Here is a 24,530-nt window from a genome sequence, read left to right on the forward strand (position 1 = left end):
CTGTAGGTGTTACTTATATCACAGGGCCACAGGTGCCTTTATTTCCACCGGGCGCTGGTGCTGGGAGCACCTGCCTTCTCCTGCCTGGAGAGCCTCCTCTTGGGACCCAGTCAGCGCTGTCCTCACGTAAGCACCCTTTCTTTGCTTTTGTTGGATGAATTGTAAGGGGGTGTCAGGGCCGAGAGGCTGGGGCTGGAGGGCCCTGGGGCGGTTGGTGGGTCTCCAGCTTCAGGTTGCCAGCCCCCCTGTGGGTGCCATGCGTCACAGTGCCTCCCGAGAGCTGGGTGACTGGGATTTCACTGCTTGTTGGGGCGTAGCGGGGGATACACTTCTGATCCCACTCCCACCCACTCCCTCCTCCACAGCCCCCGCAATCACTTGACTATACCAGGGGGAATCACGAGAAGGCAGACAGGCACTCGCTGCCCTGCGCTTCCTAAAGCTACCTTTAGGAAGGAAGGTTGGGTTTTACCCCCCCAAAAAAATATTCCACTTCAAGAAGAGCCCGCTGCACCCCTGGCCCAACTCCTCCTTTCCCCATTGGCCGGCTCATAGTTCCCTCTTGATACAGAGGAAATAAGCTGCCTTATTACAATTTGGGGAATTCCTTTTTTTTTTTTTCTTTTTTCTTTTTCTTTCAGGAATTCATATGTAAGTAAGAACTTTAAAGAAACCCATTTTCCCCCTCTCACGCCACCTTCATCTAGAGAGAGTCTTTCCAGAAAAGCAGTGGTTAGGGTTTTTCCACTGTCTTTCCAAACCTCTTCAGACTCTGCGGTGTGGGAGGGTTCTTGTTCGTCCGCCCCCTGCTGGCAGCCGCTGGTGGCACAAGCTCCCTTCTCTTCACCGAAGGCTGGGGACCCACCGGGGACTGGGCTAAGAATTTTACAAACCTGAGAGGATGTCAGAGACCCTTAGGCACAACCTCTTCGTTCTACAGATGGGGAAACTGGGGCCCGGGCAGTTAACGTGTTTTATGGAGACAGCTTCACGTGTTAGATTCTTTCCAATAATCAGGACGTTTTTAAAACGCGGCAGGACAAATTTTTAAAAATCGGGACGTCTGGTCACCTTAGTCTAGAGGCCCCACAGAGAGGGGCGGTTGGCGGCGCTGAGTGAAGGCTTAGCTCGGTGTCCTCGTGTTCTCCGAGATAATGTTTTTCGTGACTCAGAGTGGTCTCCGCAGGAGTGTGCACAGTTTGGTGTCTTCTTTTCTCACAAGCCCCCCGAATAACATGGATGAAGACTGACCCCTCCCCCGCTGCCCCTCGGAAATGAATGTATGTGTTGTGCCCAGAGAATGAATATATATGTTGTGTCCTCTGCATATTTAACTGATTTAATTAAATCCTCAGGAAAGCCTGAGGATCCCAGGTTAAAATCCCCGTTTTAGAGACCAGCTCAGAGAGGGTCGTGGCTTTTTGTGCACCAGCCCCTCGTATGAAATGAAAATCCTTTGGGCCAGGGTTCTTTGCTTGTGGGGCAGAGGTAAGATGGACCTCCCTTCCCCTCCATGGGTTTCATCCAAAACGGACGAGCTTCCCATGGGAGCCCCCGGTAAACCATACTGCAGTCTTTCTGTGGGTCTGTGCCGCACCTTCACAAAAACAATCAAAAACAAGCCCACAGGCGAACGCCCTGAGCAGAGCCGGAGGCAAATGAGGGCTCGCTTGGCAAGACGTCAGCAAGGCAGTTCCCAGGCGCTCTGGTTTCTCCCAGAAGAACAAACACTCAAGCACCCCACCCTCCCTCCTTTATAGAAAGTCTCGACACAGTCCATTGGGTCTCCCTTCACGGGTGCCTTCGTAGGGGCGTCCGAGGAGTGGGAAATGGACACTCGGGTCTCACTGGAGCATTACAGGAGGAACACAATGTTGCTTCCCAATGAGACTGCTCAGAAGATGGGATCCACGAAGGCCCTTGGTGGCCCCCTTTTCCAGGGGTTAGATCCCGATGGCCTGGTTCTGCCCGGTGATGCTTCGGTGCATATACAGCCAATGCGTTGATGCTTAATTGGGTAAAATTTTTTGGTCCCACGCCCAGAGTGAAGTTGCTGATCTCTGCCAGGGTCAGGCAGGAATTTTCCTCCTCGGACAAACTGGCCAGGGCTGGGTGGTTTGCCCCGTCCCCTCTCGCTCCGGAAGGCTGGGCAGAGGTGCTGGGTGCGCAGGCCATGGGCACCACACCTGCCGCGGCCACTGCTGCTGCCCCTGGCTCGTGCAGGGCAAGGAGCCCACAGGCCGGTCCCTCTGGCTGCTCGGACCCTCCCTGGCCGCACGCGGTGAGTGAGCTGACTCCTAGGAGGTCGAGGAAGCCCCTGGAGTCCGCGGGGACTCCAGCCTCCGTGCCTTCGAGGTCTCACGGTGAAAGGTACCTCACCCGCCAGCCTTCCTGGCGCCTGGAAGGGACCCCACCCCTGGTTTGGTTTGTGTTTGAACCTTCTCGACTCACTAGGCAGCTAGCGTGGGGACAACTCTAACCGCTGTGGGTCTTTTGATGGGCAGTGGGTGAGGGGCAGGAGTGCCCACGGGTCCGGCTACCCGGGCCAACAACACCCTGGATGCACTACTGGAGGCAGTGGGTGCAGGAGGAAAGGGAGAAGAGGAACACAGGGGGATAAACGTGTAGCCTCTGTGGGTGGTAGTCGGATGAGCTCACTTGGCTGAAATACAGCCGCCATCTAGGCACCTGTGCGTGCGGCCCATGTGTTTGGGTGCTGGCCCGATCAGGTGGGTGCCTGAAGAAACCACGGAGCCAGGGCCCAGCGTGGAGTCTGCCTTCTCGGTGTGCTCATGTAGCAGGTGGGGACCTGAGGCTGGGAGAGGAGCAGGAGGCATAATGGTGACTCCCCGCCCAGTGCTCTGTCCGAGATCACAGGGCAGCCAGCCTCTCAGAGAACAAACACGTGTGGCCGGAACAGCCGGCCCGGACCCACCCTGCAGACCCCTTCCTGTCATGCTGCTGACTCTGAGTCTAACCCAATGCTGCTCAACTTGTGGGGGGGGTTTCTGTTATTGCCCCCACGAAGGAGCTTTTTGAGATAATTTTTCTTAATCGTCTCCCCCTCCATGAAATGTTGATACCATAGAAATGCTGTAAGTCCTTAGTATGCTGTGGCCTTTGGAGGCTCATGAAAAATGATAACATCTAAGATTTTTTGATACCTTCCCCCAAGGACCAAATATTTCCCCTCTGAGGTCAACGTCACCCCCTGTTGGGGATGTATGGGCTACCTTCAAGCTGGGGCCTCCCTGTCGCTGAGCCTCAGTGTCCTCGCTGAGAAATGGGGCCCCAAAATGTGGGTTCGATTCCCCATCAGGGTACATGCCTAGGTTGTGGGTTCTATCCCTAGTCAGGTGTGCATGGGAGGCAACTGATCAATGTTTCTCTCTCTCATTGATGTTTCTCTCTCTCTCTCTCTCTCTCTCTCTCTCTCTCTCTCTCTCTCTCAGTAAAATCAATAAGCATATACTAAAGTGAGGATTTTAAAAATTCTTAAAAACAAACAAACAAACAACAAAAAAAGAAATCTTAAGAGCTAAATGCTCAATTACTGCAAGGACCCCAGAGGCCTAAGAAGCTGAGCAACTGGGTACAAAGCAGCCATTATTCCTCAACTCACACCTGGGGCATGTGGGCTAAGGGGCCAAGGCCTTTAGTGGGGAGCCCAGAGTGAATGAAACCCTCTCCTAAAGCAAACAGCGTCTGCTGCTTTTATAAAGGCGCTTTCCCCAAAAGGAAGCAATGGTTACAGAAGAAAAACAGCACCGTGTTCATGTGAGGGAGCCCTTTATGGAATCTTAAAGGATGTCATTGGCCACAGAAGGGATTACCGAAGCGAATCAGCCCTGTGTCCAAAAATAGGGAAGCCGAAACTGGTTTGGCTCAGTGGCTAGAGCATCAGCCTGCGGACTGAGGGGTCCCAGGTTCGATTCCGGTCAGGGCATGTACCTTGGTTGCGGGCATATCCCCGTTGGGGGGGGTGTGCAGGAGGCAGCTGATCGATGATTCTCTCTCATCGATGTTTCTAACTCTCTATCCCTCTCTCTTCCTCTCTGTAAAAAAAAACAATAAAATAAAAAATAAAAAACTAGGGAAATTACAGGCAAGTGAGTGGACTAGTATAAGGCCGGGGGGGGGGGGGGAGGATCCTTAAAGAAGGTAAATATCCTGTTGATCAAACACATTCCTAATTTTTATATGAATCAACTGATTTAACAATCGACTTTTGAGAGCTGTTTAGCAGGTGCAGATGGAGCACTCACTCCTACTGTCCTGTCTTGTAGCTGGAGGGTTTCTAACTGACTTTGCAGACCTGGGGATGGTTTTCTATGTTCTTCTACATGGAGGGCACTCGTCCCTTCTCCGAGGCCACCCATCCTTTCTCCGAGCCCACCAGCCTTTCTCCGAGCCCACCCGTCCCTTCTCCGAGCCCACCCATCCCTTCTCCAAGCCCACCCATCCTTTCTCCGAGCCCACCCGTCCCTTCTCCGAGCCCACCCATCCCTTCTCCGAGCCCACCCATCCCTTCTCCAAGCCCATCCATCCTTTCTCCGAGCCCACCCAGCCTTTCTCCCAGCCCACTCAGCCTTTCTCCGCGCCCACCATGAAGTCAGGTCAGAGGTGTGCCATTCTCTTCCTCGGTGTTCTGAGCCTCTGGCCCTGAAAGGCAGGGGGCCTTTTTTCCTTGAGCCTTCACTTAGGGGAATTCCCCGATGTGAGTTCCAGGAAATGGAAGGGGCTTCGGGGTCCAGGGGCTCTTTCCTTTCTCATAACCTCCTACCCCTATCCCTTCTCAGCCTGCCTCCTGTTCAGGGCATAAAACCAGCCAGTCCGTGGGAAAATCAGGTCCAAACGCAAGCAGCCTTGACCTCTGTTTGATACGGCTCCCCGGTGGAGATCCATGAACACGATAATCCGCCTGCAGCGTTAACCCTCTGTGGGCCTCGGGAAGGAGATTCCCCGTGGGGCCTGGCGACTCTGTGGATGGCTCGGAAAGGGATCTGCATGTGAGACTTTGAACTTGGTTGCTTATCTATGTCAGGAGCATGGTTCTCCTGAACATTTGATGATGGGAATGAGGATAAGGATGATGATCATAGATTTGCCAATGCCCCCAAAGAACTGGTCTTTGGTTCTGGAGTCACACAACCCCTGCCCCTCTCAGTCCGGAGGTCCTACTTGATACATAAGAATGTGTGAGATGTACCTGAGGTCAACGTGACTGTTTTTAGAAAGGGAAGCTGATGGGCCGATAGCCGAGAATCAGAAAACTTAAGAACTCTCTCCATGCAATGTCACATTGCCACCATCTGGCTCTGTGGCCTGAAGCAAGCGCCACAAGCTCCCCGGGCCTTAGCTTTCTCAGGATGACAGAGCAGCGAGGGGAGCAATGCTCTGACTCAGCACTTTCCAGCACTCAGGGTTCCTACAGGAGGCGAATCTGGTCCAAGGCTCTCACGTACCTCTGGCAGGATCGGTGGGCCAACAGGCAAAATCCAGGCTATTGTGTAAGTTCCTACACGGCCCTTTAATATGTAACCATTTAAAAATGTCAAATCATTTTTAGTGCAGGCCGTTCAAAAGCAGGAGGGGAGCTGGATTGAGCCTGCCTGTTGCACTTTCTAACCTCTGACTCAGTGGTGCATGGATGGACAGTTTTTATTTGAGTGCTCATGTCTTCATTTTTACGTATGTTCGGAAATACTGACTTTTTGTGGATAATGGTGATGTCAAGTTTTCCTTTTAAATAAACGTGTTTATGTTCAAACAAAAAAGGGGGCGATTTTGTTGAATGGGTTAAGTAAATTATGGTGATGGGAGGCACGTGACTAGCGTCAGGAAACATGGACTAGATGACTGACAAGCCCCTGCCCACCTTAAAATTCCCTGAGACCCAGAGCTCAGTGTCTGCTCTGACACTTACCAGCCATGTGGTCCTGAGCTGCAGGGTCCCCTTTGCCAAATGGGGGTGGGACCCCCATATCTCATCAACATTACTTCCATAGAAGAAAAGAGAAATGGGGCCAGCATATATTTTTAACCCACCAAGTATGAATCCTTTTTTGTCTGAATTGTGGGGACACGGGAAGCAGCAAAGAGAAACTCAAAAGATGAGACTGAGGGGCAAGAGTGCATGAAAGTGGGGGGCCCCAGACCCACCCCAGCCTCAACCAGACCCCTCTCCCCAGGGCCTCTCTGCCAGTGTGAGCAGGGATGTGAACATAGCTGTCATGTCTTGACGTCACATACACAAACCCGAGTTGTCGCTCAGACTCCACCCCCTGCCAGCTGGGTGGTGTGGGCACGTTAGCTGGAATGTCAGAGAGTCCCCTCCTCATCCGTGACACAGACTCCATGCATAAATATATATATATGCACACACACATTGAGTGGCCAGATTATTATGCGTTCAGAGATCATAATAATTTGGCCACTCAGTGTATAGCATATATATCATTTATATATATCTATAATGTATAATTTTTATACATAGTCTGTATATGCATAGTGTATAGTTTATATCCATATAGGTGTAACATTTATGTAGCAGTATATAAAACTACATAAAATCAATTCAGAACTGTTTTTTGTTTGTTTGTTTGTTTGTTTGTTTGATTGATTGATTTTTGCTCAGAAACATTTGTACCAAAGACACACACACACACACACACACACTTTTGGTCAGAGCTCTGGGATTTCAGAATTGTAGATAAGGGTGTGTGGGTATGCTCATTGATAGCACCTCTGGCCCTGTTTTCAGAAACACATTGTTAGACATTCTAAGCCAGAGTTCAGAGGTCAGACGTGAGTGAATAGGAAAAGTATCGAAAGAGGCAGTATTGGCTAATAAGAGTTTCCATCCTCAAATCCAAGTTTTGCCACTTATGGGCCAAGATGTATGGGCAATTGTCTCCATCCTTCTGCCTCAATTTCCTCATCTAGAAACGGGGATAGATGTTCACACCTCCTGGGATGTGGCAAGGATCAGTCGTGGAAAGCACGTGGAGGAGGCCCTGGCTCCCAGGAGACCCCCAGACGTGAGTCTTTGCTGTCATTGTTAAGCCACCGGGGCCTGCTGGGGTCCTGCTGTGGCTTCCAGCCATCACGCCTCCTCACAGCCTCTCCTGCCGTTGCAGGGTGATGTTGGACTCAGTGACACACAGCACCTTCCTGCCCAACGCGTCCTTCTGCGACCCCCTGATGTCCTGGACTGACCTGTTCAGCAATGAGGAGTACTATCCTGCCTTTGAGCACCAGACAGGTAGGCACACCTGGGGAGGTCCATCTGAGTTGGGATGGGCTGGGGGGGCAGGAGGTGGTGCTGGCCTGGGCTGGTGACAAGACCATGCGAGGGGCCTGGAAATGCCCCCTCTCACCAGTGTCCATGGCAGGGGGCCAGGAGAGGCCTGAGTGGAAGGAAGGAAAGCCCTGGAACCTCACCCCGACCTGCCCACTTCACCTCTTGGAGCTTCATTTTGCTATCAAGTAAAAATGCGGGTGATAATACCGGGCCAGGCGCCAGGGCTGCACAGACAGCCTGGAGGCACTTACCTACCTAAGTCAGCCCTGCACCCACTCCCAACCCCCGCCCCCCAGGCGCACAAGCTCACCCAAGACATCTTGCACCCTCGCGTGCAGGGTTCAGGTAATTGCCTTTGAACCTGATTCAATCAAATACATATCGCAATTCTCCTTTGGGCCTAAGAGGCATCTGGTTTCCCAGAAAGACGCTGAGCAATGTGTTGGATTTTCTCCCCTCGATACTTGGTGAAGAGGCTACATCTGAAGGAGGACAATGAGGGCTTCCAGGGTGCTGTTCCCTCCCCACACGTGGCATGGTGGCTTGTCTCATCCACACGTATCACTGACCTGTCCTCCTGGAGGTCCCTCTTCCTGCCTGTTCTGCAATCACCAATGTCTCAGCAGCTGCTTCTGTAGGCGTCAGAGCCAGGCACCACCTTTGCCTCTCAAGCCTCAGTTTTCTCATCTGTAAAATGGAGTTGTAAGGATGCCTAGCTCACAGAGAGGGATGTGTATGGGACATGGTCGGGCACATGATAAGCACACGTGGTTGTTTAAAAATGAAGGGTTCGATTCAGTTAGGGAGGATGAAAAGGTTCTAGAGATGGAGAGTGGTGATGTATTTGCCATTAAGCTGTTCACTCAAAAAAACGGTAGATTTTACATTATGAGTATTTTACTGCAATTAAAAAAAAAAAGAGTTAGCCTAAATGATCACCAATAGGATTGCCAGTGCTGCTAAAACCCAGCAGTTTTAGATATTGCCTCAGCTCTCTCCTGTCTGAGGTTTCTTCAGAACAATTGTCTCCATGTCTTCATTCCCATCATGCAGTGAGGCATTGGACCAGGTCATTTCTAAGATCCCTTCCAGAAGCTTCTCTGATTCCCGCATCAGGCAGGATCGCAGATGTAGCCTTCGTCCTCTGTCACCCGTTGAGAGAACAGAAAGGAGGCCACCAAGGCCGGGGGCCAGTGGAAATGAAACAGCCCCCAGCAGCCACCCAACTTCCTGATGTTCCCTGAGGGAGCAGCCGGCTGGCTGCGGTCTCGGTGGGATGGCTCTGACCTCCCACAGGCCGAGGCTGGGGATCCCCATGAGCGCCTGGCGCTGGGTGGGTCCCTTCTGTGGGAGGAGGGCCCGGAGCTGCTTCCGTCGTGTTCTCACCCAGAGAGATGCCACATGGGTGTGAGTGTCTGCACAAGCCCCCCCGAGAGGCTCCACCTCTGGACATGGCTCTGTAGACTTTTCATGCCCAGAGTCATCTCCTGCTCACGGGAAGTTCATCTTGAATTTAGAGTTGTCCCGGGGGCAGCTTTCTGTTAGATTCTGCCACTCGACAGCCCGTGGCCTCGGCAGGTTTTCTCTAACATCGTACTCCAGCTGGAACAGCACCTGCCTCCTAGAGCTGGGAGGATGGGGACAGCAGATCCCACCCAGCAAGTGGGTAGCACAGCCCCTGGCACTGGGTAGGCGCTCACCGCAGCCAAACCAGCCGATGGCGGCTCCCGGCTTAGGGGAGCACAGCGTTCTCTCTCCTCGCTTCATTTTTCATGTTGAACAAAAGCAACCCGCTTCCACCTCTCCAATGCGGAATCTCTGACAGCCTAGAGGCATTGAGGCTGAAGGGAGAGAGGAATGGAGTGCCCAGCAGATGAATGGCGTCCATGAGAGGGCAGGGAGGGGCGTTCAACCCAGCCGGGAAGCCAGCTGTTCTCCCAGCGTCCTCGCATGGCCCTAGCAGAGGGCAGCGGGGTGGGCGATAACCCCAAAGGTGACCTGCTCTTTGAAGAAGGACTTCTGGCGTCACCGCACTGCATGCTGGAACGAGACAGTCCGATTGCAAAATACTTAGAAATTCACCCTGAACTCACCCTGGCCCTCCCTTCAGCGCTTAGAAGCAAAAAGTTACAGATACTGGAAAATGTTATCAGAGGGATGCTGCAAATATTTTCCAAGCAGATGGAAAGGTCACGTCTCAAAAGGTCACGTCTCCAATCAAGTTCCAGAGGCCAGGCATCTAAGGCGTCATGAAGTCTCCTGGTCTCACCCCTACAGGCTAGAGCTCCATCCTCAACCTACATACACACACATACACACATACACACATACACACATGCACACATGCACAAGTGCGCACACATGCACATGCACTCTCTCTCCCCTGATTGCCAAGGTGGCCACACCCGCATGCGTTGTGCCCTTTGCTTTGGAATCTGGACTGCACTCTGCAGCAGAGGTTTCTGGGTTGGGCAGCTCTGGGGGTTCCTGGGAGGCCCCTTGGCAACCTGGGGTGACAGCTGAGAAGACCAGCCTCCAGCTCCTTCCTCTCCATCCCCACCCTCCAGCAAGGCTGCCATGCTTTCATTCCCAAAGACAGTATGGCGCAGTGGTTATCAGGGCATGGCTACAGGAGCGGTAAGAGACCTCTATCACCTTAGTTAGCTCTGCCTCTGACTCCTGTGTGACCTGGAGAAAGGACCTCACCCTTCCGTGCCTTACTTTCCTCATTTGCTTTGTAAAAGGGTGGTGTGATCTAGGGCAGTGGTCAGCAAACTCATTCGTCAACAGAGCCAGATATCAACAGTACAACGATTGAAATTTCTTTTGAGAGCCACATTTTTTACACTTAAACTTCTTCTAACCCCACGTCTTCAACATAGACTCGCCCAGGCCGTGGTATTTTGTGGAGGAGCCACACTCAAGGGGCCAAAGACCCGCATGTGGCTCATGAGTCAGCAGTTTGCTGACCACGGATCTAGGACCTCGCAGCCCTGTGCTGAGGACAGTGTGAGAAAACTCAGAGTGTAGCAGTAATTGGCACACGAAGTGCTCCACAAACGTGTTAGCTATGGTTCCCCAATGGGAGGGTTTATCTGAAGAAAGAACTGCGAAGAGAGTGCAAAACCCACGGATCTGTGCTATCAGCATCCAGGTGACCAGGGAGGGAGGCATTTGAGTTCCACGTGGGCTTTTCTAAGCAAGATCCATGTGCTGGGTATAGAAGTCTGAGAGCGCCTGGGAAAGAAAGAGCAATGGTTTCTAAATCAAAAGCAGATAAATAAATACAAAATGACTGGACACCCCAGGACACCCCCAGAAGGAGGCCGCACGTTTGCCACTGCTCCCCTATCCTACACAAGTCTGAGCCTTCTGGGCAGCCTTGGGCCCAGGACCACCAAGGGCTTGGCGTTCTCCGTCCCCTCCTAATTCCACACATACCTCTGATCACAGCCCGTTGCTGATACCCAGCCATGCCTTCTTCTCTCTTCTCCATCCGGTTCCTTACACTGCTCAGGTGTGGTTTTTTTGTTTTTTTGTTTTTCATCTCCTCCTCTAAATCGCTCCACTGGCTCAGAAGCAGAGCCAAGAAGGGCTATTGGATGCGGCTAGACCAGCTCTGGGAGGAAACCTGGAAGCAATTTGTCATTTCAGGTTTCGCCTCAGAAAGTCCTTCCTCTCCGTGACAAAGCCGCAATTGATGGTGCCCGAGCTGCCCAGTTCACTCACAGGCTGCTCCAGGCAAGGAACTTCCCCAGCTCCCTGCGCTCGTAAATCGTGCTAATTGTGGTCCAGCCGGCTACCTCGGCCTCCTCTGACCCTGGCTGGCTGGCTGGCTCCCCCTCGCCGGTCCCTGGGCTCACTTTGTTCTGTTGTCCCTGAGCGAGATGGAGGCCCCATAGGGAAGGTCTCCTTTTCCTGGGAACAAATGTCCCAAAATAACAACGAATCACAGGCGACATAGCAAAAGCTTCCTATTGTCCGGAGGAACACAGCCAAGTTCTTGATATTCCTCGTGTCTTTTCCTTTTCCCAGCAAACTCCCTAAGAGGTGGGCGCTATTGTTATTCCTCTTTACAGCTGAAGGAAGCTGGGTCCAGAGAGGTTAGGAAATTTTGTTGGGATTGCACAGCTGATAAGTTGAAGAGCAAGGAATGCACATCAGGAAGGGCCTTCTCCACAGCCCAGGCTGGGTGACTCCACGCCCGCACCCCACACCTCCCAATGGTCCCCCTTTCTCTCCAGGTCAGTTGGCAGAAGCCTAGAGTGGACAGTGGGAACCAGAGCCCACAGGTTCACGTAGCTTCACAAACTTTCCTGCCCATGCTCCCCCATCAGCAGAGGAGAAAGGACAAGTTCTCCGGCAAAGGATATCTCCATATCTCTAAGCTCACACTATTTTGCAATACACAGATTTGGCATTCTGAGGCATATCTATTTTGTTGTAATTTTTAAAAAAGAGTCAAAATCTCCCCCAAAATTTTTGTTTCAAGTGAGGCTCCAAGAAAATTGGCTCCAAAATGTCCATGTAGGAAGGGCACAGGGCAGCATTCCCAGTGGAGGAGCGGGCCCATCTTCATGGCAAGTCTCTGCATCCCCATGTGGGGCCCCCTCAGGCACGGACATGACCTGCTGGCCCTGTGGGCATCTGAGTGTGCCCGCCCGCCTAGGAAAGCTCGAGTACTCCTCCTAAATGCATGTGCATCCCAGGCTACCGCATCCCTGCTTGGAATTCCTCCAGGATTGTCCCTTTTACGTCCCGAGCTCTTCTTCCTGACCACCTCTGACTTCAAAGGAGCCGGCCAGCCTGCCGCTCAGCGGCTCAGCAGGGGCCGCGGACGTTTAGATGAAGTCTACCGGGCAATGGATGCTATTTGTCTTCAACCAGTGGATATACACAAAGGGCCTCAGACCTCAGCTTCTCCAAAGAGTGTAGATTATATTTATGAATGGCAGAAACAGGAAGGAAAACACTTTATATTTTCAAACTATACAACTTAGTAAAGATAGCTTGTCCTGTGAGTCCTGTGAGTGTATTACCTTTTTTTTTTTTTTTTTTTTTGGCCCTGAGTTTATCGTTTATCTCTTCCAAGTAACCAAAGGGCAAAGCGTCTGCTTCAGGTCCTTCTCTGGGGTTGCAAATAGTGTCATCACCAGTCTCTCCGCCCTTTTTCTGATTTTTCAAACCTATATTATATATGTAATTCCTGCCGTCATCCAAATCCTTTTTAGTTAGACTTCAAGATGTGTATGCAAGTTGGTCCTCCTCAGCCAGAGTGATAGGATGCAGAATTCCCACATCCCAGGAGAGGAGAGTTAGCTGGGGCCTAACGCCCGTCCTGACCAGCTGTGAGGCTTTGTTCAAGCCATCCACCCTCCCAGAATCTCAGTGTCCTCACCGGGGAGCGGAGGCCATAATCACCAGGCCTTCGGCCCATCAGGTACCCTCCCTGAGCGCCCACGGTGGGCGAGGCCGGGCCCCCACACTTCAGATGCTGGGTGAGCCAAGCAGAGGGGGCCCCGCCTCTTGGGGCTCCCAATGGTCTGAAGAGAGAGAGAGGGGCTGTATCCAAATGAGAAGGGCACCTGAGGGGCTGAGAGGGAGGGAAGCCTGGCTGAGAGGGGGCGGGGGGCATGCGCTGTGGTCCTGAGGAGGAGCAGGGAGTAGAAGAAGGCACACGTGGACCTCGTCCTGAGCAGGGGAAGTGCGTGTGGAAGATGCTGAGCAGGAGGCAAAGACAGGACTGCGAGGCACCCTGTGGCCCAGAAGCGCCCCATGTCCCGAGAAGAGGCCTTTTCCTCTCCGCTCCGGGCTGTGCCTGTCCTGGCTGCCCTCCAGGCCCAGCAGCACACAAAGCCCGCTCTGTGGCGGGGTGCCAGGGAGAGCTGGGGAGGGAGCCCTGCCAGCAACACCTCTCGGTGTTGGTGCCCACCCACCCACCCACCCAGGCATTTCTCCGAACCCTCTTGCTTGGCTTCCAGAAAAAACACGGCCCTCTCCAAGCGCCAAAGAAAATAGTGAGGGGGCGGAGGTGAGGAGGGGAGCAGGGGGAGGCTCGGAGAACGCTTTCCACGAAAAGCAGCAGCAAGCTGTGCCCTCCACCTGTAGGCCCCGCCACCCCTCTGTCCTCTCTCGGCTCCAGACCAGGGCACCGCCAGTCACCTCTGTCCGCTCTCAGCGGGACCAGGGCTAGGAGAGTGTCAGGCTCGGAAAGCTCTCTCGTCAGAACACCAGGGAAGCAAAGGGCCCGTCTTAGGTTTGCTCAAGTCAGAAATCAGCAGGCAGAAAGCACACAGAGAGTGGCCACACCATTGTCCCAGGAGGCCCTGCTGGCCACCAGGCGCCCCTCACTGGCCAGGGGGCCAGAGCGGCGGTGCCACCAGGCCCCTCGCTCTCCCCACCGCAGCAAGCAGCAGTGACATCGGCCTCAGCCACTTGACAGGGTATGGAGCCTTTGAGCCACGTGCACACCAAGTTCAGATGAAAAATGATAAATAAATTAAAATAAATTTATTAAGTTTGACTGCCACTCCATCCACTCTAGGGGAGGAAAGTCCATTTCTGGAAGGACTCGGAGCTCTAAGGGGAGCTTCCATTTCCATCCTCTGAAGTGCCCAATCCTACTTATTTGGGCAGATCTGAGGAATTTGAGAAGCTGGCATGGGGTGTCGGGGAGCGGTACACCTCACCCGGCAGAGAACCCATTCTCTGCCACGGGTTCGAGGCTCCAGGGCTCCCCTGGGGACAGTGGCAGCCAACCCAGCACTTAAAGGGGGGATCAGCCAGCCTCCTGCCATTAGCTCTGCAGACTAACTCGTGAGCGACCCTTTCTGTCGTCCCCACGCCCTGGGCCATCAGCAGTGCTGTCCTCTCTCCCCTCCTCTCTCCTCGGGCCTTCTTATTCTCTCTGGCTCTCTGACTGCCTCCTCCCTTTCTCCCTGCTTCATCTCTTCTCTGCGCGGAGCCTCTGAGGACTAGGGTGATGGGATGGGAAGAGGAATGGCTTTCAAGTTCAGACCGGAGTTCACACCCCAGCTCCGCCACACACTGGCTGTGGGGTCTCAGGAAAATCCTCAGCTTCCTCATCGGTGACCTCCTCCCAGGGGACAGGGACCAAATCTTCTTTACCGTGACCACTTCCCCCGCAAGGTCTTGCTTTGCTACAGCAGGTGTTCAAGAGTCACCTTACTAGAGGCATGAAAACCTCCCAGGCTCCGTCCCAAGGGCTCTTCTGTAGATTCACTCATCGAAGCCGCAGAACAGCCTAGGATGCAGGCACTGCCATGGTCCCCATCTTACCAGTGAGGAAGCCCAGGCAGGTTTATGGAATGAAGGACGCACGGATGAGTACTGTGGTGATTGCGAGCATTGTTTATGTCCAAGAGCCTGGCCTGGTACCTGCTACCTCACCCCTTCCGTATCCTGTGTCCGCCACCCTTTCTGCTTCTCCTGGCATTGCACCCAGGCCAGGCGCAGCCGCTTCCCGCCTCCCAGAGAGGATGGTGCCCAGTCTGCCTGGCTGTGTACAGGGATCCTCTGAAGGAGGGATGGGGCACTGGTTTGGGAATAGGATTTCTTTAAAATACCCCAAAGCCACAAACACAACACTGCAACCAAGTCCCTCCCTCCCCCATCCCTACCCTACTCCTTTTCCTCCAGAGAAGTCTGTTATGGAGACCCAGACCGTGGGTCTCTGGGCAACGTCTCACCGGCCCTGGGCCCCTACCTCCAAGTGGCCAGAGGCAGAGCACAAACCAGGCGGGAGTGCTGGCAACCGCCCAGAAGGGCAGAGAGAATCCAGTCACCTCAAGGGGTGCCCGGATGCAGAGGCATTTAGTGACTGTTGAACAGGTGGATCGGTTTCTATGTGCCACACAGCCTGTACGGTGTACACGCTACCCCACTGCGAACAGCCCTGTGTGCTGGGCCCATATCCTCACCTCACAGATGTGGACACAAGGCTTATGTGTCTATGGGCCTGGCCCCAGTGGAAAGCGACAGAACCAGGATTTGAACAGGGCCTGTCAGGCTCCAAAGCCCGTGATATTGACTCCATGTCGTCTGACACGGAATCACGGCAGGGCCTCGTTCTCCCCTTCTCGTCTAACTCCCCTCTTTCTAGGCACCAAACTAGGCCTGGATACGCCCAGGTCACCATGCCCCCGTCACTCCCTCTTCTTCCCTAATGTCCCCCCGTAGGGTCCAGTCCCCTCTGGTTTTTACTGCGGAATAGGAGCTGGCCTGGGCCCCAGCAGACACCCCCCCCCCCCTTCCATGGCTGGAGTCCCTTTCAACTTGTGAGCAAGGGATGAGGATGCTAATGTAACCAGGGCCGCCTTCAGGGGCCTTCCCAAGATCTCCCCGGGACACCGTTCCTCACTTCTCTCTCTCCCCCGGTGCAGCCTGCGACGCCTACTGGACGTCCGTCCACCCCGAGTACTGGACAAAGCGCCACGTCTGGGATTGGATCCAGTTCTGCTGCGACCAGTACAAGCTGGACATCAACTGCATCTCCTTCTGCCACTTCAACGTGAACGGCCTGCAGCTGTGCAGCATGACCCAGGAGGAGTTCGTGGAGGCGGGGGGCGTCTGCGGCGAGTACCTATACTTCATCCTCCAGAACATCCGCTCCCAAGGTCGGTGTCTGGGGGGCGGGGCCGCGGAAGGGGCCGAGGCTGGGACCACAGGACCCGCCGGGTCCCTCCCTGCCGTGGGACTCCCACCGCAAAGCTTCCCTTACTGGCACTTCCATTCTGCCAAATCCTGTCAACCAAAGCCTCTCGGAAACTGGGAGCTCTGGAATGCCAGGATCGGAGGTTGTAGGTAAAAGGGAAGAGGATGCAGGCAAGCAAGTTGGGTACATTTTTTAAAAGAAAAAAATGAAAATAGCATTCAGGGACCACCGAGGCTATACAACAAGATAACGTGTTATGTTCATAAAGATTAACAGCTATAGCCTGGCGGGCGTGGCTCAACCTATGAATGGTGATCTATGAGCCAGGAGATCATGGTTCCTGTCACAGGTCACATGCCCAGGTTGCGAGCTTGATCGCCAGTAGGGGGCGTGGAGGAGGCAGCCAGTCAATGATTCTCTTTCGTCATTGATGTTTCTATTGCCTTCCCTCTCCCTTCCTTTCTGAAACCAATAAAAATATATTTATATTTAAAAAAAAAAAAGATTGGCAGCTAGAAAGGGTGGACACAGCAAGGTTTCTGCTGTACCTTTCATGACACAGAAAGAGAAGAAAACTAACTAGACCCTTCTCCTTCCGCTTCCGGAGAAGCCGGACGGTTGTTTTATTTGAACCCGTTCCTCACGGTCCAGGACCAAACAGCCCACAGTTGGCTCCCGGCACATGATTCACCAGGCCAACCTGCTCCGCAGGCGGACGGGTGTTGGGGGAACATGTAACTCCGTGTCCCCGGGTGGCAGATAAAGGAGCGGAGGTCCCGCGCAGTGATGTTGCTCCTCTGAGGTCACGCAGCAAAAGGGACTGATTCCTGGAAAGTCAGCACAAAGCCAGGGCTTTGCGATCAGAAGGTCTCAGTCCTGATCTCACCACAGTTCCACCCCCGTGAGCCATCAGACTCTCTGGATGTCCTCGGTCTCGTCCGTATGATGGGTGGTGCACCCCTCCTTCAATGCTCCTCAAACAGGAGCGTTACTGTGTGTTGAAATATATGATGCACCCTAACTGGTGTGGCTCAGTGGATGGAGCATCGGCCTGCGGACTAAGGGGTCCCAGGTTCGATTCCGATTAAGGGCATGTACTTTGGTTGTGGGCACATCCCCCGTAGGGAGTGCGCAGGAGGCAGCAGATCGATGTTTCTCACTCATCAATGTTTCTAGCTCTCTATCCCTCTCTCTTCCTTTCTGTAAAAAAAAACAATAAAACATATTTTTTTAAAGGAAAGGAATATATGATGCACCCTGACTGACCTCTACCCCCCCATCCTAGTCTTCCCAGGGTACATACAATAGTTTTCACCTATTATCTTGGAAAACTTACTATTATGCTGTTTCACGCTCAAAAATGTCTCCATTTTGGATAGTAATTTATAGGGTGAACTGCTTATTACCTGGTTTAAGCCTTATCTTACCCTATAGGTTAGGGCTGGCAGACAAGGACACAAAACAAATGCTCTTCAACAGAAAAGGAGCTGAAGGGAGCTTGGGGCCACATGTGCTGCCTGGCTCAGTCGGTTCAGGAGGGCTTCAGGGCTCAGAAACATGGGTCACGGGTCATTGGCAGGAGAGGTCAGCAGGCGGCAGGGTGGAGGGTGGAGGAGCAGCCCCTCAGCAGTCCCCCTCTGGTCTTGGCAGCCCATTGGGCAGAGTGAGCTGAGGCACGTGGCTGACCAGAACCAATCAGAGAGCAGCACTAGCAACACAGTCACCAGTGTGCCCTCCCTGTGCCAGTCGCCTTCATAAATGGAAGGTGGACCTCACATCGGTCCCCCAGCCAGGAAGCAGGAGTCCTTGGGCCCATGCATCTTCATGAAAACATGATCTGAAGCTCCTAATTCCCCCCAACCCACCCAACTCCTAATTCCCCCCAACCAAGCACACCGAGGCCCAGCAGTCTCCCGAATCCTCATTCAACCCACATAGCAGGCTGTGCTCTTCTCGTGGCCTTCTATGTCCATTTCCCCCCTTTGACCAGCACCCAACACGCATTCCAATCCTCGAGGAATCAGAGCCAAGTCATAGACCACAGACCCTTAGAGCCCAGCGGGCATTCCACGGTGGCTTTGCCAATGAGGACCAGGAGCCCGGAGACTGGGACTGGGCAAGGCCCCACAGGGGTCAGTGGCTCAGCCCAGCTCCGAGCCCAGGCCTCCTGGCCCCAAGCCAGGACTCACTCCCAGTGCCCACTGGGAAGTCTTAGAGGCTGCGGGGACAGCTAGCCCCGGGGCTCTCTGCAGGTGGCCTTTACAGACAGGTTTGTCACCTCTCAGGGTGGCTTCACATGGCCCTGTAAAAACCAGGTGGTCTCCAAGCTCCCTGCTGAAATGAAACCACCTCACAGAGGGCACAATCCCTCCCCTTCTTCCTTGTGTCTCTCCGGGCCTGGCCAGGGGAAAGCAGGACTGCATGATATGAGCTGTGTTTTGCTCTTTCCTTCCAGGTTGCTCCTTCCTTAATGATGTTGAAGAGTCCAAGGCCATCAAAGACTGTGAGTAGCCCAGGCTGCAGCTGCTGTTGGGCAGGGCTTTGATCACTCTTTCGGGACCACCCTGAGAGGGAATGGCCTGAAGCAACGCCAGGCTAGGAGATGGCAGGGGAAAATGTGGTGGACAGAGCCTATGGCTGGGGCCTGTGACTTCCTAGCCTACCCCAGACTCAGTTCCCCTGTCTGAACATGGTGCGTAAGATCCAGAAACGGTGCATCCAGAGTAACTGGCCTAAAACTGGTGTCCGCGAGCAACAACCATCCTAATGACCATCCTAATGACTAACCTAATGACTAGCGGCTGTGGTTGAGCGCGTCTACCAGGAATCCCAGCTCACTTAGCAGGCCGAGTGTAGAATGATAAGGTGATGGAGGACCTCGGATGGCCTGGTTCATTCTGAAATTTAGCCCTCGCTGTTTCGCTCTTGCAGATGGAGGTTCAGGAAAGAGAATTTTGTAGCTTTGATTTTTTTTTTTTTTTTAAGATGAAGATAACGATGGTGACAGTGGTGATTGCTGTTAGCTTCTGAGCCCGTGCTAAGGCTCTGGCCTGGGGACCAGGATCCGGGCTCTGGGCAGGCCCCTTCCCTCCCAGACTTCAGCTCATTCATCTGCAAAAAGACAGGACACATGGTGACTCCAGGGAGGTGCAAGCTGAGGGGCGGATGGACAGATCGTTCCTCATGATTTATTTTTCCTTCTTTAAGTCCCAAGCAGTCACCCCAGGATTCAGAGGACCTGGCTGATGAAGGAGTTTTTATTCAGTTTGAGTGCCGGCAGCCAGGTGCATGCTCCATGTGCTGTAGCTTAGGCAGGCGCCCGGTGCCCCACGGAGCCCGGAGCCCTCAAAGAGCAGCTCTGCATTCCCCGTGAATAAAGCCCCCACAGAGCTCCCTGGCTCTGGTGGAGTCTCTTCTCACCATTTGCAGCCATTGGGAGAGGGGTGCAGGCCCCAGCTTTCACCACCCAGCCCAATCCAGGCGCAGCCCCTAGAAGAACTGAGCCCACTGAGGCCCAGGGGCCATTCCTGAGTCTAAGTCCAGGGCAGGCCTCTGCTGTCGTAGCTAAGCAGCAGTGAGCTTGACCTGACCAACCCATTCTCGGGGTCAGATTCTCCACTATAAAGGGGTGTCTATTTGTCAGCCTGCCTTCCTCACAGCATAAGAGGAGGAGGGGCTAGGGAAGAATACTGTGTCCCCTAAGTTCTTTAGAATATACTGTATACTTGAATATATAACTAGCCACAACTAGAGCTGGTACAATAATACTGACAATAACAGCTAGCTTTTACTGGAAGCTTACTGTGAGCCAAACCCTGAGCTAGAATCTTCATAGACATTGTCTCTTCTTTCCTAAAACCCTGTAAGGCAAGTGCTAGTACCATAGGCTTTTCACAGGGGTTGAAACAAATGCTTAGTAGGGTGAGGTGACAAAGTTGAAGGCGACAGATGACCCAGGTGTGTGTCTAAATCTGAAACTCTGAATTGCTTTGCTTCCTCATCCATCTCTTTCTCTTTTCTTTCATTCATTCATTCGATAAACATCTATGGAACACCTACTATGTGCCAGGCCCTGAGCTAGGCACTAGTCTCTTTGCTTTCACCTGTGTTCCTTCCCGTCTGTTCTCCATTTACCAGCCAGAGGGATCTTCTTAAACTGGGGATCTTGTCGAACTCCCAGGTCTTCGCTTTACTCTATGAATAAAATAGTAAGTTCTGCAAAGAAGGCCCTACGTGACCTGCCGGCAGCCCGAGCACCCAATCCCTCCTCCATCCGGCTCCTTCTTATCTTTCTCTCTCAGAACAAATGTCTCCTTTTCACGAGACCCTCCTGGGCCACACCATCTAAATTACCTCCTTTTCTCCACCTCAGCCCTTCACAACCCTTCAAAAGAAAAACAGGGGCAATTTGTTTGTTCCATCTGTTTTCCCTCAGCCACTAGTCCTTAAATCCCACAGGATCAGGGACCAAGTCCATCTCATTTGCTCTTGTATCCCCAGCACAGAGCCCAGACCTGGCACAGAGCAGGTCCCCAGTGTTGGGTGCAAACTCTCCTGAAAGACAAATACTGAGTCTTTGGCATCTTTGCACCCTCTCCCCCCACCCCCCCTCCCCCACCTACTAATCACCCCCAAAGCGCCCAGCATGGTGTCTCCTCCCTAAGAGGGGTTCAATCCATTTGCCTACTGGGGTGTGACGTGAGGTCTGCATGTGGCCTCTACATTCCTTCCTACAGCTGTGACTCCTTCTGTTCCAGATGCTGAACCCAGCTGCCTGAAAACAAGCGGCATCAAAAGTCAAGACTGTCACAGTCATGGTCACAGTCGAACGAGTAAGTGCAGAGATGCCCCTTCCCATTTCTAACGTCTTAAAACCACTCACGAGACAAGGTCGCCCAGTCTCATCAGATTTGAAGCTGCCTGTCTACACGGGACCAGTCACTGCCCACCTACAAGTTGGTAAAGATGTTGACAATGATTTTGATGGATGCTGTCAAACTCACATTTCTTTCTTTTTCTCTTGGGAAATGAGGAAGTAGAGACAATTTCTAAGCATGAAGAGGAAAGGTTTATCTGTCCTGGTCTATGGGGAGGGGAGAAGGGGTCTTTGCCCTGAAGTGATCAGGAACAGCAGCAGAAAAAAGCACCAGGAGTTGGCAGTCCTGTTAGCCTTTCCCAGAACTGAGACAGACCTACCCGGGGCCGCCCACCTGCTGAGCTTGGTTCCGGCCACTTGATCTGTATTAAATCCTAACCCTCTAACCTCCACTACGAAGTGGGCACTCTTATGATCCCAGTCTCCAGGTGACGAGAGAGATTGCGATGGCAGAGCTAGGAAGGGGGCAGTCCACGCCCTGATCCCAGCTGGACTCTGGAACCAGCCGAAGCCACAAGGCAGTGGAGCAAGGGAAATACCAGCTTTTTGTGAAAAATCTCATTGTGGGGTTGGGCCACCCAGACAGCTGTGGCTGTGGGGGCTTAATACAGCCCTCTGCCTGTCTGAAAGCATGAGAAGATTGTTTGACAGCCATTTTGTGAATTCCCTGAGAATGACCCCGTGTGCCACAGAGCAGGGGAAGGCCACTGCCCGTCAATGCGTCCCCAGATGTCTGTTTTGAGACAGACACTTCCCAGCTCGGCGATGTTCCATCCTAACCCCACAAAGCAGCAATTCTGGTGTTCTCATGGGTTCGTGAGAAATGCCACAACTCTCCCCTTAAAATTAAAAAAATTTAAAAATCCAGTAACTTCCTCTCCTCCCAAAGGCCTCCAAAGTTCTCACCTCTGGGAGTTTGTGCGTGACCTGCTCCTGTCTCCGGAGGAAAACTGCGGCATCCTGGAGTGGGAGGACCGGGAGCAGGGCATTTTTCGGGTGGTGAAGTCAGAAGCCCTGGCCAAGATGTGGGGACAGAGGAAGAAAAACGACAGGATGACGTACGAGAAGCTGAGCAGAGCTCTGAGGTGAGTTAAGGGCACGAAATGCCCCGAGCCTCGGGCGGTGACATGAAGGGGCCGGCCCCGAACGGCACCGGGTTTCTACAGCTTTTTTTTTCCTTCTTGGTAATCGAAAGGTCATGAGACAACACTCTGCTTCTTAGTTCCAGGTGGGATTACGGTTCGTAAATGGGCCTTTTCCTTCATGGCAGTGTTCCCGGGAATCACTGTGAATGAATCCGGACATCACACACACACACACACACACACACACACACACACCACACACACACTCATACACACACATACACACATACATACACACATATACACACATGCACACATATATACGCATGCGTGCGCACACACATACACACATATACGCACATATACACACATATATATACAAACACACACATACACACACTCATACACACACACACACACACACACACACACAGAACACGTTGGGAGCGGAATGTGGGAGGCTCCGTCTTCGAGGTGTCTGGGAAAGGATTGAGTGTAAGCTGAGAGCGGGGTGTGAAAATACCAGGGTAACCAAAGCCCAGCCTCGTCACCGGAGAAGAATGGGGAGAGGGTGTTTATGTTCCGGCGCTGGCCTGGGGTGCAAGCCCTCCCCCCGTCTCCCGCCTGCTGTCTCTCTCAGGTACTACTACAAAACGGGAATCCTGGAACGGGTCGACCGAAGGCTGGTGTACAAATTCGGAAGAAACGCACACGGGTGGCAGGAAGACAAGCTATGATCAGCTCCCTCGGCTGGCTCCTGCGAATGGATTCCTGTTTTCAAACGCTCAGATTGCCACAGACGTTTGAAAGTCTTGGTTTTCGGCTTTTGGTTTGTTTGCTTTTTAACCATGCAAACGTGCTGATAAAGTTTCTCCGCGTCTCGGCTTACATTTGCATTCAGAGTTGTTGTTGTCTACTCACAGGTGATGGCAGCAACCCTTAACAAATGCCGCTGCTGTTTTTTTTTAACCCGAGGGAAGGGGGGGGTGATCTTTCCTGATACTTTGAGCAGACATTGCTTTCCTAAGTGGAGAGGGCTGAGCCTCAGCAGCCAGGCCCCGGGTGCAGCTCAGCGGAAAGGACCCAGCTCTGCCTTGACCCACCACCCGGTGCTCCCATCCCCAACGTGTGCTCCCATCCCCAACGTGTGCACACACTTAGCTGCAGCAGCTCACGAAGGGAAGCAGTGATTCGTTCGTGGTTAATGTAACAGGAAGGGGTGACGTGTGCTAAGACAAACATACTGTAGGCTTTGCTTCGTTAAAATTCCATAGAAAAGCTTCTTAATTAGTCAGAGGGCTAAGCCATCCAGCTGGCACACCACTGGGCTGAGCGTAGGTTAACAGGAGTTTCTCAACCAGCACATCTTTGTGGCCGCTCACCTGCACTCCCACGGCCATCCTGACCCAATAATAACACACTTACCATGAGACACATTCATATGTTCTTCATTCTTTTTTTTTTTTTTTTTTGAACTATATTTTATTGATTTTTTACAGAGAAGAAGAGAGAGGGATAGAGAGCTAGAAACATCGATGAGAGAGAAACATCGATCAGCTGCCTCCTGCACACCCCCCACTGGGGATATGCCCGCAAACAAGGTACATGCCTTAGACCGGAATCGAACCTGGGACCTTTCAGTCCGCAGGCCGATGCTCTATCCACTGAGCCAAACCGGTTCCGGCTGTTCTTCATTCTTGCTGAGTTTATTCCCCCTCTTCTCCTGCTTGGGTGGAGGGGGGCCTAGGAGAGAGTGTCATTGGACAGGCAAAGGCACTTGCTTCAATTCCCAAATCACGGCTATTTCTACAACTCAAGCTGTCAACCTGATGAAGGCGTAATTCGTTGATTCTGTCCGTGCCCAATGGAAATGTCCTGACAGCTCAGTAATGGCCAATGAAATTGTGAGTCTCTTTTGTTCTGCCCTCCTACCTGATGTGTACTCAAGCTTACCTGTGTACCCAAAACATATTACCTTGGCAAAAACGGCACCTACATGTTCACAGGTTACAGTGTGCACTGACAGGCTCATCGGTCACTGGTGGGTAAGCCATGAGTGGCCTCCAACTAGAGGCTCGGCCGGGAAGTCTACGTCACCAGAGCAGGAAGCTTCACAGGGCGAGCCACTGCACCCCAGTCCTGCGCTGAGGACCCCATGTTTAGAGTTTAACTTCAAAAGGAACATGTTTGAGCCCAGCCAGGGTGGCTCAGTTAGTTGAGTGTTGTCCTGTGCACCTAAAGGCCACCAGTTCGATCCCTGGTCAGGGCACATATGGGAGGCAACCAATACATGTTTCTCTCTCTCTCTCTCTCTCTCTCTCTCTCTCTCTCTCTCTCTCTCTCTCTCTCTCTCTCTCTTTCTCTCCTTTCTCTCTCTCTCTCAGCATATCCTCAGGTGAGACTTAAAAAATAAAAAGGAGTTTGTTTTAAAAAAAAATGTGAACTCATGTAAAATAATCTATTTTTGGACTCCTGTGTTTCCCAGTTGGATATAGTTTGTACACAATGTGAATAAAATATTTAACATGTTGAACTGTCTCTGTTTGTTAACTTCAGCGGGACATACCCAGCAAAGCCCTGGCAGCCTAAACC

The 24,530-nt window shown here is 52.7% G+C and overlaps 1 protein-coding gene across 4 annotated transcripts; it reads left to right on the plus strand.

Moving 5' to 3' along the window:
• Nucleotides 1-55: 55 nt before the first annotated feature.
• ELF5 (E74 like ETS transcription factor 5) lies at nucleotides 56-24,469 on the plus strand (the record flags this gene model as incomplete). Of its 4 annotated transcripts, none has more annotated exons than XM_084893942.1 (7): nucleotides 56-126; nucleotides 7,140-7,264; nucleotides 15,706-15,939; nucleotides 18,433-18,480; nucleotides 20,735-20,809; nucleotides 21,743-21,938; nucleotides 22,579-24,469. In XM_084893942.1, the coding sequence occupies 6 exons, from the start codon at nucleotides 7,144-7,146 to the stop codon at nucleotides 22,673-22,675; spliced, it is 771 nt and encodes a 256-aa protein (XP_084750068.1). In that variant the 3' UTR covers nucleotides 22,676-24,469. The 4 variants fall into 4 exon arrangements, with proteins under 4 accessions (XP_084750068.1, XP_084750067.1, XP_084750069.1 ...); XM_084893941.1 differs by lacking the exon at nucleotides 56-126 and adding an exon at nucleotides 2,042-2,281; XM_084893943.1 differs by lacking the exon at nucleotides 56-126 and adding an exon at nucleotides 2,174-2,370.
• Between the last annotated feature and the right edge of the window lie 61 nt (nucleotides 24,470-24,530).

Source organism: Pipistrellus hanaki (assembly GCF_964339955.1).
Source record: "Pipistrellus hanaki genome assembly, chromosome: 9".
NCBI lineage: Eukaryota > Metazoa > Chordata > Mammalia > Chiroptera > Vespertilionidae > Pipistrellus > Pipistrellus hanaki.